We start from the raw sequence: 19,657 nt of genomic DNA on the forward strand, positions 1-19,657 counted from the left end.
CTAGAAAAGACAAGTGATTCATTTGTGGGCCCTTTCAGGATGTGGTTAATGATATTTTTAAATGAGGGGGGGTACATTACCTGGACAGTTGGAGCATTTAAACAATGTTGTGAGCATAAGAGCCAGGCAGGATAGTCGATGGACAATAAGATCAAAATTGGTGTATCCCCCCCCCCCCCCCCATGGCCAGCCCCGAGCACTGATCTCCCTCCGTCTGTTACTGATCCCAGCGCAGAGTGACAGCGGGACCCCCCCCCCCCCCGTTTGTGGAGAGCTGTTGTAAACCCCGCTGGAGTGAAACACAACTGGGGGCAGGGGGGGGACGGGGGGGGGGGGGGTGTAGTGGGTCTGGAGACTTCAGTCCCGGGCCCGCTAATGGGATTAAAATGAACATTTGAATAATTTATTCAGCTTACATCAGCGCGGAGCTGACGATGCCGGAAATCCAGCAGCCGGAGACGCGCGGAGGCCACGGCACCCAGCGGGAAGCCCGCTACACGGCCTCTGCTCAAGTTCCCCAGCCCGCTGCGCTGATGAGAATCGCCCCCAATATGCCATAGGAAAAAGAAACCTTTAACCCAAGTACCTGGAAAAACATTTTGATAGATCCCGAGGTTGAGAAAGAAGCTATATGTGTTTCTTCCTTTAAAAAGGGAGTGTGTCCCCTAACCAGATTTGACATTGCAAGACAGCATCACATTTGTGTCTAGTGCCCTCAAATGTCTAGCTCCGGACCTGATTGCAAAGATAGAAATTGTATTGGGAGTACCGCAGATATTGGTAACAATGAGTGACTTGTGGCTGAAGGTATCCAAGGCAGAAGTGGAGGAGTTGGTTAACAGGGGGTTCAACACAGCAACGATGTTCTGATGGGTAGGGAGCAATTGGCAGTTAGTGAATTGGTGCAATGGCTATGGAGCAGCTTTTCCTCAAAAGTGTAGGATCACTGACTGCAACTTCTGGACTTTCACTTTTTTCTGTGCGTGCGTGGGTTCCTGGAGTTTCCGTGGGAATGGCTATGTATAGTGGTATTGGATATCACAAGGGAAATGTAGAGTGTTCAAAATTAGTTATATAAATAACCTGAGAAGTGAGGCCATGGGAGAGGGCGAGGCTGACCAAATGGCCTTGGGTGTTCACAAGCCCATGTAAAAGGTGAGGCTAAGGGAGGCGACAAGGGCAGAAAATTCAGGAAAGGCAACTAGGAGGAAGTAAAGTGTAGAATGAACTCAACAAATATAAGAACGTCGCAGGAGGGACTCTTGGAAAATAAACAGCCATGAGGATTGTGATGGTGGTAAATGATAATGACTTTAATTGAGAAATAGGAACGGTAAGATACTCCAATGAGAAAGAGTCTGATGTTGAATGTGAGAGTTACGCCTCTGTCGCCATTTGGTTGGGCGTGATGGCATCTTGTTGCCAGGTAGAGATACTTTGGTGACTGGAAAGAAGTTACTGCCCTTAAATCAGCTTTCAGTGTCAATTGATTGACCTGTGATATCATAGTGAATGGCACCTTTTTAAAAACTTCTAAGGTAAACTAAGCATGTATAAATTCTACCTGTTTAAGAAGTAACGTTTGAATGAAGGGTGAAAGGTGGACAACAAACAGCTATTTAGAATTGGGGGAATTTGAGGCTGAGACGAATGAGTAATGAAGATTCTCCAATTGGAGTGGGGCAAGGTCATGGAAGGGTTCAAGGACAAGTGTTCTTCAGCATCTGATCTTTATTTTGGCACACTTTAGTTTGTGGCAGCATGGTGCTGACTGGAATGCAAGAATTTGTGCAGGAGATGATTCAGCCAGCAGAGTACTGGATTAACTGACGTTTGTGAAGGGAATTGCAGCCAGGTGTGGTGTAAATGCCAAGAGAGATGAGAGCTTGCCTGGAATTAGTCATGTCAATAATCTCAGGGACATCAAGGCCACAGGAAATGATGAGGTATTATAGATGCTGGCAAGGGAAGCATAGGTGAAATCATTCTTACTGTAATTACATTGGCTGCAATATTTGCAAGTAATTGCTATGTTGGCATATAGCAAGTGAACTATTTGTTCCAAAACAGTATCAACTGGAACAATGCAATGAAATGTGAACTGTAGCCATCTCAATAAAACTGCAAAACTCTTAACTGTAGAACAGTGTTTTTTTTGTATTTGAGGATACTGTACTGCAGTTGCTTTGGTAAAATCACTTAGCACAGAGCAGATAAATTGGAAAATTAAAATGGAAAGCAGTCGGGCTCTCAGCAACACTTAGTGTATTTTTTAATTGCAGCAAGCTAAGTTTTCTAATGAGCGAATATTTGATTTGTACAATCAGCTTTCACAGTACATTGTTTAACTAACTCACTACTGCAAAGCTTCATTGTTAACTTCACTTAACCATTTTTGTTCCAATTGTTCTCTGTTCCTCACCCTTTCTCCCGTTCTGTTAAGATGTGTTGAATCACAGATGTATCCCTGTTCCCTCAGGTTCTGGAACTTCCTAGTGGTAAAATCCTCAAGACATTAATAGGTCACACAGAATGTGTCCAACGGTGTCAGTTTACACCTGATGGGATTATGCTGATTTCCAGTTCTGATGACAGCACATTAAGGGTAAGAAAAAGTTTTATTCTGCATGAGTATACCCCTTCTGTCGCTTCTGTCTCATTTGAACCTTTATGAATCAGATCAGCTAGATAGTCAACATCATTCCGCAAAGGTAGGGGAGTCTAAAACTAGAGGGCATAAGTCTAAGTTGAGAAGGGAGAGGTACAAAAGGATCCAGAGGGGCAATCTTTTCACACAGAGGGTGGTGAGTGTCTGGAACGAGCTGCCAGAGGTAGTAGTAGAGGCGGGTACAATTTTGTCTTTTAAAAAGCATTAAAACAGTTACATGGGTAAGATGGGTATAGAGGGATATGGTCCAAACGTGGGCAATTGGGACTAGCTTAGGAGTTTAAAAAACAGGGCGGCATGGACAAGTTGGGCCGAAGGGCCTGTTTCCATGCTGTAAACCTCTATGACTCTAATCTTTTTAAACAGAAATAAATAAATTGTGTCTTCACCCTTACGGTATTTATCACTCAGCCTGACAGTGCAAAACTTCAACATTCTTGTGCTAAACGTTGGTGAAAATCAAGCTCAGACCGGATAGCAGGAAGCATTGCTTCACATAGAGTGATAAATACTTGGAATAGATTCCTGGAAACGGTAATGGTGGAAAAAGCTCTGAAAGCATTGCAAAAACATTGTAGGGATTCTAAGAATTATTCAGAATTATTTAGCTCATCTTGCTCATACTATCAATGCCCCATATACCAATGATGGGGCATTGATAGTATGAGCAAGATGAGCTAAATAATCTTCCTATCTGTAAATTGTGAAAATATTGAATCAGAATTTTCGTTTTAATTAACAAGAAGATGCATATAAAAGTCTTCCCAGTCAATAGCCACAAATTCACATGCAATTACAGTACAGAGCATTATTACAGTTGCCAAATGAGTTGATTCTTCAGAATAGAACATGGAACATTGCAGTGCAGTACAGGCCCTTTGGCCCTCAATGTTGCGCCAACCAGTGAAACCAATCTGAAGCCCCTCTAACCTACACTATTCCAACATCATCCATATGTTTATCCAATAACCATTTGAATGCTCTTAATGTTGACGAGTCCACTACTGCTGCAGGCAGGGCATTCCACGCCCTTACTACTCTCTGAGTAAAGAACCTACCTCTAACATCTGTCCTATATCTATCACTCAATTTAAAGCTATGTCCCCTCGTGCTAGCTATCACCATCCGAGGAAAAAGGCTCTCACTATCCACCCTATCTAATCCTCTGATCATCTTGTATGCCTCTATTAAGTCACCTCTTAACCTTCTTCTCTCTAACGAAAACAACCTCAAGTCCCTCAGCCTTTCCTCGTACGATCTTCCCACCATATCAGGCAACATCCTGGTAAATCTCGTCTGCACCCTTTCCAATGCTTCCACATCCTTCCTATAATGCGGCGACCAGAACTGTACGCAATACTTCAAGTGCAGCCGCACCAGAGTTTTGTACAGTTGCAGCATGACCTCATGGCTCCGAAATACTCAGTTGGCTTGCTGTCTGAAGTTCTTGGCGAACTACACATTGTGTTAGGACAACAAATAACTGTATTCTGTTTTACATTGAAAGTTTGGGATGATATGAATTTTAGTTGCATACTTTAAAATGCATAAAAATTCTCCTCAATTCCCCTGTATCTTTCTTCCAATTATTTTAAATCTTGGGTATTGCTGAAAAAGAGACATATCGAAGCTTTTCGCTTTACACCCATTAGAACAATTCGCAAGAATACCAAAATAAGTGGAAAACAACAATTTATGGTGTATGAAAAAGAGAATGCCGATTGGTTGGCAAGTGGACTCTGATTGATAGAGGCATTGCCATGGAGAATGTATCAGTTGATGGTGACTGACAGTTAACTGCCGAACATTGTCTGAAATTTAAACCAGCTGGAGCCTGATTGGTCAAATCATTGCTTTGGACATAAAGGCAGTGAAAAGTTATCAGTGATCTATTGCCTGGATTTTTTTGAGCGGACCTGAACGACTAACAACATTTTAGTACAGTACATTAGTACATTATAACATGAAAAAATAACATTTATCTCCCAGTTTGAGCCAGTGGTCTGATATAAGCAAGTGGACATTTGCTTCCTGAATTAAAGGTGACAAACCAGATCTGTGGTCAGTCTCATCCATCCACTTGTCTTAACTGTGTGATAAGTGGACTAATTGAGCATCTAGAATGCCATGTTGACTGGTCAATATGTATCATCAATTGTTGTACAAAAATGTACAGCTTGAATTCCAAAGAACATGTGAAGAGAAAGATATCTACCAGATGAAGAGACTCCTTCATGCAGGTAGAAAAATCAATCTGAAATTGGGTTCATGGTCAGTCTATAAACTACTACATTGTCTTTTTGACCAGTAGAAAATGGTTGTAACGCGAAGGCCGAGTGGTATTATCGCTAGACTATTAATCCACACTGGTCGCCGCATTATAGGAAGGATGTGAAAGCATTGGAAAGGGTGCAGAGGAGATTTACCAGGATGTTGCCTGGTAGGGAAGGTCTTATGAGGAAAGGCTGAGGGACTTGAGGTTGTTTTCGTTAGAGAGAAGAAGGTTAAGAGGTGACTTAATAGAGGCATACAGGATGATCAGAGGATTAGATAGAGTGGATAGTGAGAGCCTTTTTCCTCGGATGGTGATAGCTAGCACGAGGGGGACATAGCTTTAAATTGAGGGGTGATAGATATAGGACAGACGTCGGAGGTAGGTTCTTTACTCAGAGTAGTAAGGGCGTGGAATACCCTGCCTGCAATAGTAGTGGACTTGCCAACATTAAGGGTATTTAAATGGTCATTGGATGAACATATGGATGATATTGGAATAGTGTAGGTTAGAGGGGCTTTAGATTGGTTTCACTGGTCGGCGCAACATCGAGGGCCAAAGGGCCTGTACTGCACTGTAATGTTCTATGTTCGGCTATTGTTCTGGGGACCCGGGTTCAAATCCTGCCACGGCAGATGGTGGAATTTGAATTAAATTTTAGGGGTGGCACAGTGGTTAGCACTGCAGCTTCACAGTGCCAGGGACCCTGGTTCGATTCCCGGCTTGGGTCACTATCTGTGTGCAGTTTGTACATTCTCCCTGTGTCTGCGTGGGTTTCCTCCGGGTGCTCCGGTTTCCCCCCACAGTCCAAAGATGTACGGGTTAGGCTGATTGGCCATGCTAAGTTGCCCCTTAGTGTCCCAGGACGTGTAGGTTAGGGGGATTAGCAGGGTAAATGCGTGGAGTTACGGGGATAAGGACGGTGTTGGATTGTTGTCGGTGCAGGCTCGATGGGCTGAATGGCCTCCTTCTGCACTGTAGGGATTCTGTATTCTATATAGATTCCATGTGGGGGGGGGAATCTTAATTCAACCCTAATGTTGCAAAGAGAAATTTTGGAAATTCTAGTTTTTGTCAGATGGCCTTGGATCATTAGGGAGAAAGTTGGAAAATTACAGGCTACGTTTAAATTTTCATAGAATATAAATGTTTTGTACAGCCGTATCCCTGACTAAATATTTGATCATTCAACAATTTGAGTACATAAATATTACTATCTTATATTTTTGAAATTCATGAAATTGAAAGTAAATAAGAGCTGCTCTCCTGTTGTAATGCTGAGTTCAAGGTCTCTGTACTAATCAACTTGGTAAATATAAAGAACGACATTTGGATTTTTAATGCCTCCACATCGGCGCCTTAAAAATTCACCCTCCTCTAGAAGTGGTGCAACATTAGCAAAATATCTGCAAGAAGGCAGGACTGCCTTCTCCACCTGTGTAGGATGCACTATTCACGTATGTATTATTTTTATATAGGATTTAGTTTGCTCATAGGATTAGTTCCCATTTTCTTTTTAACCTGTGATGGCACGTGGAATTGTATTGTAGCTGAGAATGGTGAAATAGTTAAATTATTCTTTCCCTCGATACTTAATGTATCATTGCACAATTTTAGCCAATTGCTGTTGCGATGCAGGACGTATGATTCCTGCCTATGTGACTAAAACATAATGAATGAATTTTGAAATAATGGGGGCAAAGATGACGATAGGAAATTGGACAATGGGGCATAGATGGTAAACAAGTTGGTATGTGGCATTACGTAGGAACTACCTAATTTCTGGGTGTTTTGTTCACAGTAACTGTTATTAGAACATAAGGAATCATCTGTGCATGACTAGAGGCTGAAAAAGATCTTGAAAGTTCCTTCTCGGTTTTTAGAGAGAAACAAGAAGAAAGGTTTGATGAAGGTTACATATTTCCCAGGGGAAAAATGAGTCATTGCATTTATTTCTCTGTATGGCCACTGCTTAGAGCACCGAGTGTGCAGAGGCTTGATCTAATGCAATAAAATGTTTAGTGTCTGATCCAAATTCTCTTCCATCTGTGCATGGGCAGAAACCCTTGAAGCATCTTACCTCAATTGAATTCAGAACATCGGTGACTCTCAGCATGTATCATCCGTGAGGTGCATCAACAAATAGGGTGTTTGAGCACTTAATGGAACTCATTCCTTGTTGCGGGATGGTGGGAAAGGGAGCAGAGGGGAGGGGGTCGATGTTCCACAAGCAAGGATAAGTAATACCTTAACTTCAGAAAGAAGAATTGGACCTCTCTCCACATTAAAGGATAAATTAATCTATTGATCAATAATTCAACAGTCAGTCTCAAATAATGCTTGTCAGGGAGTTACAGCAATGTATTGTAACTTTATTCCCAACTCCTGTATTTCTTAAATACAGCACCTTCTGACAATATGGTTTAAGCGCCCCTGTAAACAAATGAGATTTCCTTTCTAAATTTGTATCCCCATTTACACCATAAACATGGTGTTGCAATCCCAGTTAGTGTTACAACTGGACGGGAAGATCCCAGAATAGAACCCTGGCTCAAAAGACCTTAACCTTTGCTTTATTTTTTTATAAAACGTGGAGGAACAAAGTCTCAGGATCTCAAGTTAGTTTTATCAACAAGAACAAAAACATTTATTAAACATGAAAAAATTGGATTATGATACACTACTGCTTTACTCCCCCCTTAGTTTAACAATTACATACATAGTTTAAGATTAACACAGATTACAAAGTACACCATAAGCTACTATAGTCTCATGAATACACAAAGTCCCCTTTAAGCACACAAGATGACTGTGGTAAGACACACTCCTCTCTGAAACCAAGTGAATCTCTGTAGATTTCTCCTCAATCCCCACAAATGATTCTTATACCGTGAGCCACCTTGCCTCACTGAACTCCAGCTTCCTGAGGCGGTATGGTGGCACAGTGGTTAGCACTGCTACCTCACAGCGCCAGGGACCCAGGTTTGATTCCGGCTTGGGTCACCGCCTGTGCGAAGTTTGCACGTTTCGTCCCGTGTCTGTGTGGGTTTCCTCTGGGTACTCCGGTTTCCTCCCACAGTCCAAAGATGTGCGGCTAAATTGCCCCTAGCATCAGGGGGACTAGCTAGAGTAAATGCATGTGGTTATGGGGATTGGGCCTGGGTGGGATTGTGGTCGGTGCAGACTCGATGGGCCGAATGGCCCCGAAGCACTGTAGGGATTCTATGATTCCACACGAGTGATTTCAAATTCTGCTTTCAAGAGGCACACATTCAAATCTTCTTTTAAATAATCCTCTGCTACTTCCATCCCAGTTTCATTGTCAGGTTTTACACCTCTCCCTTCAGGTTTCCTTTGTCTTAAAGGCTTTTACACGAACACCAAGGTCCAACCACCAATTTCCACAATTTCAAATAATATCTCTCCAATGATAGTAATTTCACACAAACCTTGACATTACTGCAGATATCTTTTTAGCTGATCACGGATGCAATAACTTTTCAACTCTCCGTGACTTTACTGAACAGTAATCTTTTCTAGTTCCCATTTTCCTCTGTTCTGTTAACTCCAGACTTGTTGGAAACTTCTCATTTCTCCAGTTTCCTTAACTAGCTGGACTTTAGATTTCCAGCATCTGTTTTCTTAACCATTACTCCATCATGTGACTTTTCTTCGAACAAGGCTGACAGAGATGTTTCCTCCTTTTTTGGCCTTCTAAATTCAGCTGCTTCTGACAGAGCATTGAGAGCCGCCACCTCTCCTGTTTCCTATCTCCAACTGCAATCAAATTAACTAAGCTAAAACTTAAACGTTTCTCTACAGTAGAAGGCCCCAGTTGCTAAGCAACCAATGCTGGTTTATTTACTCTTCACACCGTAGCCCCCTCAAAGAAAAATAGAATCACAGTTGGAATTGGAACCAAACCCCACATGCCTTTGTCCAGCATGAATCTAACAATAGGGTTTTACCCTTCTAGTTATAGAAACATTAAATTGAACCCACTTAAAACTATACCTTATTTCTAACGTTTACCAATACAGAAATAAATCCCTTAAAACTACCTTTGTTTTCCTAACAATGGGTTGACTGGTTAAAACTCCAATTCTGACTCCCTGCCTGAAGCTTGGAGAACCAGCAAAACAAGAACACTTTGCAACCTTCACTCCTGCGAAAGCTGCTTGTATTCAGCAATTGCTGCTAACTGCTCTCAGTATTGTGTGTTTACTTCAGTTTCGGTCATTGACAAGTTAACATTAAAATCATTAAATTGCTGTTTTAATCAGATTTCAGCAAAACATTTCCGAATGTGCATAAAATGACTGATGAGCCTGGCTGTAATTTTGAAATCTTGATACGTTTGTGAATTATTCTCAGTGTGTTATAACCTTTTGAAATCTTGATTTATTTTTCTTCTCTCTGTTCTTTCAAATAATAGGAAAGCAATCCCAAAGGGATAGCTCTCAGTGCTTCTGATTTTAGAGCAGGCAGCATCTTGTGCTATTTTGAAGAGTAGATGCTTCAGCTGTGAAATCTTGCACTGCATGTGTGATTTGTGCTGGTCACCAATCATCACTATAGCCAGCTCAAAGAATTGAAGCTTTGGCACGAACCTGGCTGATGTTTCTTTTATTCATTCGTGGGACATGGGCGTCGCTGGCTGGCCAGCATTTATTACCCATCCCTAGTTGCCCTTGAGAAGGTGGTGGTGAGCTGCCTCTTGAATTGCTGCAGTCCATGATGTCATCCGCATGTAAAATTTGCAAATGTTATGATTAAAACAAATTATTTTCCTCCTGACACAGTTGCAGATGGGGAAAGGGACTCCCAGTAAAAGTACATACCTTTAAAGTTGCCTGAGTAATATTTGTTGAAGTTGGGGTTCAGCGATGTAACAAAGGTCCGAGCCGATTTTTCACGCAAAATCTGTTTCTGCCCCTCGCACTTGGGCCCCTCGTGCTTAGCCCCTCATACTCGCCCCCAAACACTGAGTCAGAAAGTTTGCAAAAGTCTCTCTTTCTGCCTTTGTTTTCAGGTATTAAACCTGCCACATGTACTTCAATAACATCTGACATGGGCCCCAGGGCCCCATGCTAACCAAGCCACCCAGACTTGTTATCCAGTGGAACTTGTAGCAGATCACATGACCCTCTTCAGTACTCCATTTTAAAGAAGCATTCTAAAATATAAGAAACCTCACATTCATAGACACTTCTCTGCTGTGTGAGTTCAAAACTGAGAACAGGTCAATTGGTCCATCAAACCCATTTCTGTAACTGGTGGATTGTGATAGAGGATCAATCTCAGGAGGAGACATATGTATCTTCTGTAGGTCAGTTCAGAGCAGCATTGATAGAGATCTGGGAAAATTATTCTGCACAGCCTCGCAAAACCACATTCGAGGAAATAAGTTAAGAGCATAACATTTCAACCTTCAAAAATATTCTTCAATAGGTCATGAAATATTTGGTTACCTCTGAAGTAACATTTAATTCCTGATATGGGATAGAATGGCTCACAGGGGCAGTGCATTAATTTACCTTTCCTCTGTTTTTACCTATTCAATAGCTGACTGCAGTTTACAATTTACCATATAAGTGTATGAGCAAACATTTTGTGCCTGGTAATTTTATGAAGAGATTCAGAAAAATATGTCTGACATCGAGCAACTTTAATAATACTCGCTGTTGAATAATGGTTGAACAAGAACTTTTCCATGAGGTTGTGTGTGTGCCAGTAAATGTACTTTTTGCTGATGGCTTATTATTTTCTCCTCCCATTTTTAATAACTTCAGGTTTTCTCTGTCAGTCCCATAAATCTTGAATTGCATAACAATTCCAATTTGGCAGCTTATTGTAAAAGTGAAATTGAAACAAAAGAAAGTAAGTGAGGCCCGCTTAATATTTTCAATAATGGTTCTTGTAATAGTCCTGAGATGGTATTACAGTGGAATTGATGTAGTCTGAATCTTTAACTGCTATGAATACGTAGTTATGCTGCAAAATTAAATAAATAAATCTTGATGCCGCCTTTGATGCAAGTGAAAGGTTCTGTTTTCAATGGATGTCATGATTTTCCTTCAATTCCATGTAAATTTTAAATCTGCAGTTCTAACATCCTTTCACATTAACAGTATAAATTGTAGAGCACATATCATCCACACATCGGAAATATGCCAGGGGTAGGAAGTGAGGGGTCATCCCATTCAAGATGTGTTTCTCATGGCGAGAGCTGGGCCTAGATGGGATCCCATGGCAATACATGTCCAAAGATGTGCAGTTTAGGTGGATTGGCCAGGCTAAAGTTATCCCTTGGTGTCCCAAGATGTGTAGGTTAGGGGGATTAGTGGAGTAAATATGTGGGGATACGGGGTGGGCTTGGGTAAGAGTTGGTCCAGACTCGATGGGCGAATGGCCTCCTTCTGCACTGTCAGGATTCTATGAACATTATTATATGGGCATGCATGGTGCCATTAACATTGTCTTCATTAAAGAAATTTCTATTTAAGTGGAAAATTGAAAATGCTGCCAAATGCAAGTCAGTGAAAGTAGTTTAATAATGAAAAGAAAGGTATACAGATTATTTGGGTGTCAAGTGTTTCTCCACAAGAACCATTTGGTTTAATCCAACATTCTTGCTTATTTTCCAAAACCACTAATATTCCTCTTTTCAGGTGGTCACCTAATTCACTTTTAAACAAACTTATGGATTCTACTTCAAATAGTTTTGTAACAGAGAATTCCAAATTCTGACCACTGTCTATAAAAAGATCTGTTCTGCTTTCCTATATTTTTTTTGATATTGTTTCCACTGGTCAGTGAGCCAATTTAGCACTACATAAACTTTAAAAGCTTGGGAACACTGTCAGTTCACTCTTAACCTTCTCATAGCGGCTAGAAAATAGTCTTAACTTCTCCAGTTGCTTAGCTGGGAGATCTTATTTCTTGTAACATTATAGTCTGTATGTACTATACTTATATTGCTTTTACAGTAATGGGGTCCCTGGAACTATGCAATCATAGGCACAGAAGATGGCCACTTGGCCCATTGTGTCTCCACTGGCTGCAAAAAAAGGAACGACCCAACCTAACCCTATTTGCCAGCATTTTATCCAGAGCCCTGCAGGTGCGCATCCTAACACATGTTAAATGAATTCAGTGTTTCTGCCTCTATCACCTTTTCATGCAGTGAGTTCCAGACCCCTACCACCCTCTGGGTGAAAAACATTTTCCGTATCTCCCTCTAATCCATCTAGTTACTGACCCCTGTGCTAAGGGCCCTTGCTTCCACCCTAGCAGTGAATTCCAGGCACCTACCACCCTCTGTGTAAAAAAACTTGCCTTATACATCTCCTTTAAACCTTGCCCCTCCCACCTTAAACCTATGCCCCCTAGTAATTGATTCTTCCACCCTGGGAAATAGCTTCTGACTATCCACTCTGTCCATGCCCCTCATAATCTTGTAGACCTCTATCAGGTTACCCCTCCACCTCTGTCATTCCAGTGAGAACAAACCAAGTTTTTCCAACCTCTCCTCATAGCTAATGCCCTCCATATCCGGCAACACCCTGGTAAATCTTTTCTGTACCCTCTCCAAAGCATGTCAATCAAATTTCCCCTCGGCCTCTTATGTTCCAAGGAGAACAACCCTAGCCTATCCATTCTTCCCTCATAGATGCAATGTTTTCCAGTCCTGGCAGCATCCTCCTAAATCTCCAGTACTCCTGTGGTGAATCGCCTCTGTAAGGAGGTGATCAGAACTGCACACAGTACTCGGGTTGTGGCCTAATTAATGTTTTACATAGTTCCAGCATAACCTTCCTGTTCTTGTATTCTATGTCTCAGCTAATGAAGGAAAGTATTCCATGTGTCTTAACCATTTCATCAATCTGTCCTGCTACCTTCAGAAACCTGTGGATCCCTCGCATCACGTATACCTCTCCATATCCTCCCATTTATTATGTATTCCTTTGACTTGTTTGACCTCATCAAATGTTTATGTTTTAAAAAAAATGTTTATTTATTAGTGTCACAAGTAGTCTTACATTAACACCGCAATGAAGTTACTGTGAAAATCTCCTAGTCGCTGCACTTTGGTGCCCGTTCAGGTAGACTGAGGGCGCATGGTCGATGCACCTAACCAGCATGTCTTTTGGATTATGGGAGGAAACTGGAACAACTGGGGGAAACCCACACAGACGCAGGGAGAATGTGCAGACTCCGCCCAGACTGTGACCCAAGCCAGGAATCGAATCCGAGTCCCTGGCGCTGTGAGGCAGCAGTGCTAATCACTGTACCACTGTGCTGTGTACCACTTCACACTTCTGTGTGTTGAGTTCCATTTGCCACATTTTTGTCCACTTGACCAGTCCGTTGACTACTTCCTGCAGTTCACAGCTGTCCCTCTCTATCAACCAGGTGACCAATGTTTGTGTCCTTTGCCCCGACTTTGACCATTCCCCCTACCTTTACGTCCAAATCATTAATATATGCCACAAAAATCGGGGGACGTAGTACTGACCCTTGCAGAACCCCATTGGAAACGTCCTTCCAGTCACAAATATTCCAAGAGATTTAAGGCTTTTGCATCGTCACCGCTACTTCCTTTTCTATTCTCTAGATACAGACACATTTTATAGTGTTAACTGGAGATCTGATTCATTCCAGAATCCAGCTGCTGCTTACTCCGAAGAACATTCTGAATTAATATTTGGGCAAATTTGACCTACAGTGCTTTATAGTGTTGCTAAAGTGAATACAGAGTTGAATAAATTGGCACTGGACTCTATCTGGTTTTGAACCAGCACATTTCTCAATCTATATACTTCAGTAACAGCTGGTTTGCCATGCGTGAAATTCCCTGGTGCTTGTGTATAGACTGTCTAAAAAAGGCAACACGCATGTATGTACAAATAAAGTAGGCATAGAGGCACTCAGCAATTTATTACCCATGTGAATTTGACCGCTGAGCCTGGATTACAGATCTGGGTCACAACAGTGTTAAAAGAAAACTGATTTTAAATAAAATACTAGATCACTGCAGGCAGATTGTTTACTTGTATTTCTTTTAGTACATAGGATTGTAGCGATTACATTCTATTATAAATTTATATTTATAGCTTCAGTTTCACTGTGAAAAAATTGTAGGTTAAATTCTTTTGACCAAAACTGTATCTGGCAGCAGAAATGATGCATGTAAGAGCACTGAAGGACATTCCCTGCGAATTAGGGCAACGTGCCTTAAGCATATACATGCATTGTCTTTTCTAAAATGTGGAACTTGTTTTATCGCGTTTAAATGTGTGTAAGTTAAGCCACAAAACTATTATGAATATTTGGGTATAAATTCAGGCAATGGGCTTGGCTTCCCAGTCGGCAGTGAAGCAGTGACACATTCCGATGACTTTGGAGTAAGCTCTGCACAAAGATTCAGCGATCAGTGTGATGTGGATTTCCCCTCACCTGACATCTGTATGAATCTGGCACCAAGCCAAGGGTAACTCCAGACATCCAAGAATAGTGCCACCGTCAAGCAGGATAACCGCCTGATCAGACTGAGGTGTTCGCACTGACGGCAAATGTAGAATTTCTTATCTTTCTTGAGAAATTTACATTCAACAAATATAACATTACATTTTCAGAGACAGTGAGGCTGTTTAGCAGTAATTAATTTATCCCGCTGTTAAAATCCCGGTTACACCTCATTCAACAAGGCTTATCTTTTTCAAGGGGGTTTATACAGTGAACAGAGGAGAATAAGATTGGAAGTTCCCATCAGTTCAGTAACTCCCAGTTGATTGCATTGTGGTGGGGACTTCAAAGTGCACCCGCTGGAGAAGTGTGGGATCACTGACAGCAACTTCTGGGATTTCCACTTTAGCTGCGCATGTGTGGTCTCCAGAGGTTGCTGTCAGTTTCAGAGGAGCAATGATGGTGATGCTGATGATTTCACTGCCATTATGACTGCAAAATATGGGCCATTGTCGGTTCAGTAGGTTCTGATAATTGCATGACTGCATTTTTTAAAAGGTGGTTAGAACTGTCAAGAGTTCATGTTCTTTTTCTTGGGGGGGAAAGAAAATCAATCTGAATCCACCGAGACACTAATGGAAAAAGAAGGAGCAAATCACATTTATGTAGCAGCCTTTTGTATTCTTTGAATGCCCCAAGCGATATGCCAACCGAACCAAGTTAATCAGGGATGGCCTGAATACAACAGCGTTAAAGCATCGGTACTCGAGTTAAAAATTTCACTTTCAACTGGACTTTCATGTACGGGCTTTTCCCAGAGGGTAGATTCCATTACAATTGTGTAACTGACGGAGGGAAATGGTTAGCAAGACCTATTCTCTGCACAGTGAGCCATTACATAGTATTGTGACGAGAAAATAAAATTGAAAATGATCACCTGGAGCCACCTAAAATAGTGGTTTAGTCACGCAACAACCACTTCAGGAGTAAACATGAATGTAAGAACTGTGTTGGGGCAGAGTGCAAGTATGAACAAACTGTGATAACTATCTCTTTCCCGGTTGACTGAAGAACGTTGGTTGCCTCGGGGTAGCGCAATGCTGAGAAGTTTCATGTTTAATCTTTCTTTATGTTTTAAATATAGGTATGGAATTGGCGCACCGAGGAATGCAAAGTCCTTGAAGGACACACCGAACAAGTGAAAAACTTCAAGCTGTTGGGGGAACCCCAACTTCTGTCCTGGTCTTTTGATGGGACCGCAAAGGTAAGAAATAAATAATGGATAAAGTTGTTTTTAATTTGACTTCAACACATAAAGCCAAAACATGTTGGATTTTTTTTTACTTTTCATAATATTGTAAAGGAAACTACCATTTAGGGAGCAGTAATTCAAATGTAAGGTCCCTCACATGACACTTTAAATAATTTGGTTTACATACAAGATTCCCCGTGGTTATCTAGCTAGGGTAAATGTATGGGGATATGGGTGGGATTGCAGTCGGTGCAGACTCAATGAGCCAATTGGCCTCCTCTGCACTGTCGGATTCTACGATGTTTGTCATCCAGTTTTGGCTCTGAGTATTCAGCTTTTTGATGCAGCATGTCTATATGTATATTTGAGGCCCCCTTTTTTTTCTAGTTACGACACTGTTGTCTAAATACTGCTCCAGGAGAGAATAAAACTGCATCAGTGCAATTTTTTTTCTGATTTCCAAACTTTTCATCCCCACAATCTATCTGAGCATAATCCAATTGGACCAGGATTTGAAATAATTGCGCCACGGGTCCAGGTGGGCGAGAAGTTGCCAAACGTATTTCATGTGGCATCAGTGCAAACTTGAATCCTATTATTTTGGGCTCAACTCAAACTCCCAGAATTCAAAGGCCTAATCGCTTTGATTGGAAGCAGAGAGAAGAGTAAGGAATCAACAGCGCAAGAGTTCATCTATAGAATCCACGGGCCTGATTGAAGGAACTGTGAAGTGGACATGGTGTGCTGATGGTGTAGGAGGCATGCCACATTCTAGAGCCGGGAGTGAGTTCTATAGTTCTGCTGGATAGTCGTGAATTGGGAATTATTATTTCATTTTTGAAGTGTACAGCCAGAGTTTTGCAAAACGCTACAAGAACTTGTTACCGTTTTAAGAAAAAGCCTCAGCATTGGATGATGTTGGTTTTGATCACGTATCTGGAGCACGTGAACTTTGCCTACAACGCCTATTTCACACACACATTCATAGAGGTTTACAGTATGGAAACCGGCCCTTCGGCCCAATTTGACCATGCCGCCCCTTTTTTCAAACCCTAAGCTAGTCCCAATTGTCCGCATTTGGCCCATATCCCTCTATACCCATCTTACCCATGTAACTGTCTAAACACTTTTTAAAAGACAAAATTGTACCCGCCTCTACTACTACCTCTGGCAGCTTGTTCCAGACACTCACCACCCTCTGTGTGAAAATATTGCCCCTCTGGACCCTTTTGTATCTCTCCCCTCTCACCTTAAGCCTATGCCCTCTAGTTTTAGACTCCCCTACCTTTGGGAAAAGATATTGATTATCTAGCTGATCTATGCCCCTCATTATTTTATAGACTTCTATAGGATCACCCCTAAGCCTCCCACGCTCCAGAGAAAAAAGTCCCAGTCTATCCAGTCTCTCTTTATACTCAAACCATCAAGTCCCGGTAGCATCCTAATAAATCTTTTCTGCATTCTTTCTAGTTTAATAATATCCTTTCTATAATAGGGTGACCAGAACTGTACACAGTATTCCAAGTGTGGCCATACCAATGTCTTGTACAACTTCAACAAGATGTCCCAACTCCTGTATTCAATGTTCTGACCAATGAAACCAAGCAAGCCGAATGCCTTCTTCACCACTCTGTCCACCTGTGACTCCACTTTCAAATGGCTATGAACCTGTACCCCTAGATCTCTTTGTTCTGTAACTCTCCCCAGTGCCCTATCATTAACTGAGTAAGTCCTGCACTGGTTCGATCTACCAAAATGCGTCACCTCACATTTATCTAAATTAAACTCCATCTGCCATTCATTGGCCCACTGGCCCAATTGATCAAGACCCCTTGCTATCCTAGATAATCTTCTTCACTGTCCACTATGCCACCAATCTTGGTGTCATCTGCAAACTTACTAACCACACCTCCTAAATTCTCATCCAAAACAAAAATATAAATGACAAGTAACAGTGGACCCAGCACCGATCCCTGAGGCACACCGCTGGTCATAGGCCTTCAGTTTGAAAAACAACCCTTTACAACCACCCTCTGGTTTCTGTCATCAAGCCAATTTTGTATCCATTTGGCTACCTCACCCTGGATCCCGTGAGATTTAACCTTATGCAACAACCTACCTTGTGGTACCTTGTCAAAGGCCTTGCTAAAGTCCATGTAGACAACATCAACTGCACTACCCTCATCTACTTCCTTGGTTACCCCTTCAAGAAACTCAATCAAATTTGTGAGACATGATTTTCCACTCACAAAGCCATGCTGACTGTACCTAATCAGTCCTTGCGTCTCTAAATGCCTGTAGATCCTGTCTCTCAAAATACCTTCTAACAACTTACCCACCACAGATGTGAGGCTCACCGGCCTGTAGTAGAGCTGCCAGTCATGTCCTTCCCTTAGCCATGTTTCAGTAATTGCTATAATATCCCAGTCCCATGTACCCATCCATGCCCTAAGTTCATCTGCCTTGCCCGTCAGGCCTCTTGCATTGAAATAAATGCAGTTTAATCTGAACTTCCCTTGCTCTCTGTCTTGCTTTTGCCTGATCTGTCTAGTACTAGGATTACTGACACAACCTTTACTATTTAATGTGTTCTCTTTAACTTCCTCAACCTTCTCTTCTATTTCCCTATTGCTTTGTGTCCAACCCCCTAGTTTAAACATCCCGAGTGACTCTAGCAAATCTCCCCACCAGGATATTAGTCCCCCTCCAGTTCAGATATAACCCGTCCCTCTTGAATAGGTCACCCCTTCACCAGAAAAGATACACTTCCATAGTTTCCAGAATGTCTCACCACAGATTGTGAAAAGTTCTAACGAACAGCCCCAGTGTGAAATTTCCAACAAGATTTTATTCAGAACACGAAACACAAACTGCTATTAAAACGTTCATTAGCTTTTAGGTTAAAACAACAAATTTTAAAGTAATTAAAGTTATTACAAACTCCCTTGTGAATATATGGGCTAGATCAAATAAGTTTATCTATTATTGAAGTAACGTAGATGGGAAGCCAAATTTACTCACAATGTAGTGAAGCACAGCCCACCCGTAAAACATGTGATACCAAACATTATGTGGAGATGCTGGCGTTGGACTGGGGTAAACACAGTCCACTCACCTGACGAAGGAGCAGCGCTCCAAAAGCTAGTGGCGTTTGCTACCAAATAAACCTGTTGGACTTTAACCTGGTGTTGTTAGACTCCTTACTGTGTATACCAAACATTGTCAGCAAACCTTAAGACTTTTTGTAGATAATTACTGGTAGTTTGTGAAATAAATACTCCACACATTTAAAATACTCAATTTGAAAAATGTATTGTTTAATTTCAATAAATTGAAATGTGAAATTCGTAACAAAAAATGAGAGATGTCTAGAATTTCGATTGGATAATCATCTTCTCCGTGTTTCAGAGTAGGTATGAAAGTATGGCATTTGTGGACTTTGCTACTGAAAAGCACTGTCAGAAATGGAAACTAAAGCTAAATGCCAAGACTCAAGTCCTCATGTTCGTATGCTCCAGAGTCTAGCATTGGAAGCACTGAAACTTTGTTTAGCAGCCACTGAAAATTGAAAGAATGTGTCACCTACAGATTGGCTCAGCTTTTGTGGTCAGTAGCAAATGTAAAATGCCAGATCTTGGTTACATTTGCACTTACAGATTTTCCATGGCTTTTGCACCTCAACTTGCTGTGATTAGAAAGCCACCTTCATCAGGGGATCTGGGACCAGTGTGAACCGGGAAAGCAACTGTGTGTCTCCTTAGCAAATCGGACTTTGGGACATGCAAAATCTAAACCAGGAAATGCAAGTTAGAATATTTAAAATGAAATGATTCATGTACAGAAAGTGAAATCCAAGAAACGGGGAAGATAAGATTAAGGAAGAAAGATAAAAAGAGATGAGGAAAGATAAAACGGTTTAAAATGTCAGACAAAATTTAAATCTGAAGCAATACCTTATTTCAAGGTTACACTTGTAAAAGTGCTGAAAAGTTTTTGT

At 41.5% G+C, this 19,657-nt stretch overlaps 1 protein-coding gene across 2 annotated transcripts in view; it reads left to right on the forward strand.

Moving 5' to 3' along the window:
- Positions 1 to 19,657, forward strand: part of apaf1 (apoptotic peptidase activating factor 1) — a 203,918-nt gene that overhangs the window by 128,089 nt on the left and 56,172 nt on the right. For both annotated transcript variants that reach the window (XM_078235466.1, XM_078235467.1), the window contains 2 exons: positions 2,480 to 2,605; positions 15,553 to 15,672. In XM_078235466.1, the coding sequence (XP_078091592.1) occupies positions 2,480 to 2,605; positions 15,553 to 15,672 (246 nt within the window). The remainder of the gene's footprint in view (positions 1 to 2,479; positions 2,606 to 15,552; positions 15,673 to 19,657) is intronic.

Source organism: Mustelus asterias, chromosome 19 (assembly GCF_964213995.1).
Source record: "Mustelus asterias chromosome 19, sMusAst1.hap1.1, whole genome shotgun sequence".
Taxonomy (NCBI): domain Eukaryota; kingdom Metazoa; phylum Chordata; class Chondrichthyes; order Carcharhiniformes; family Triakidae; genus Mustelus; species Mustelus asterias.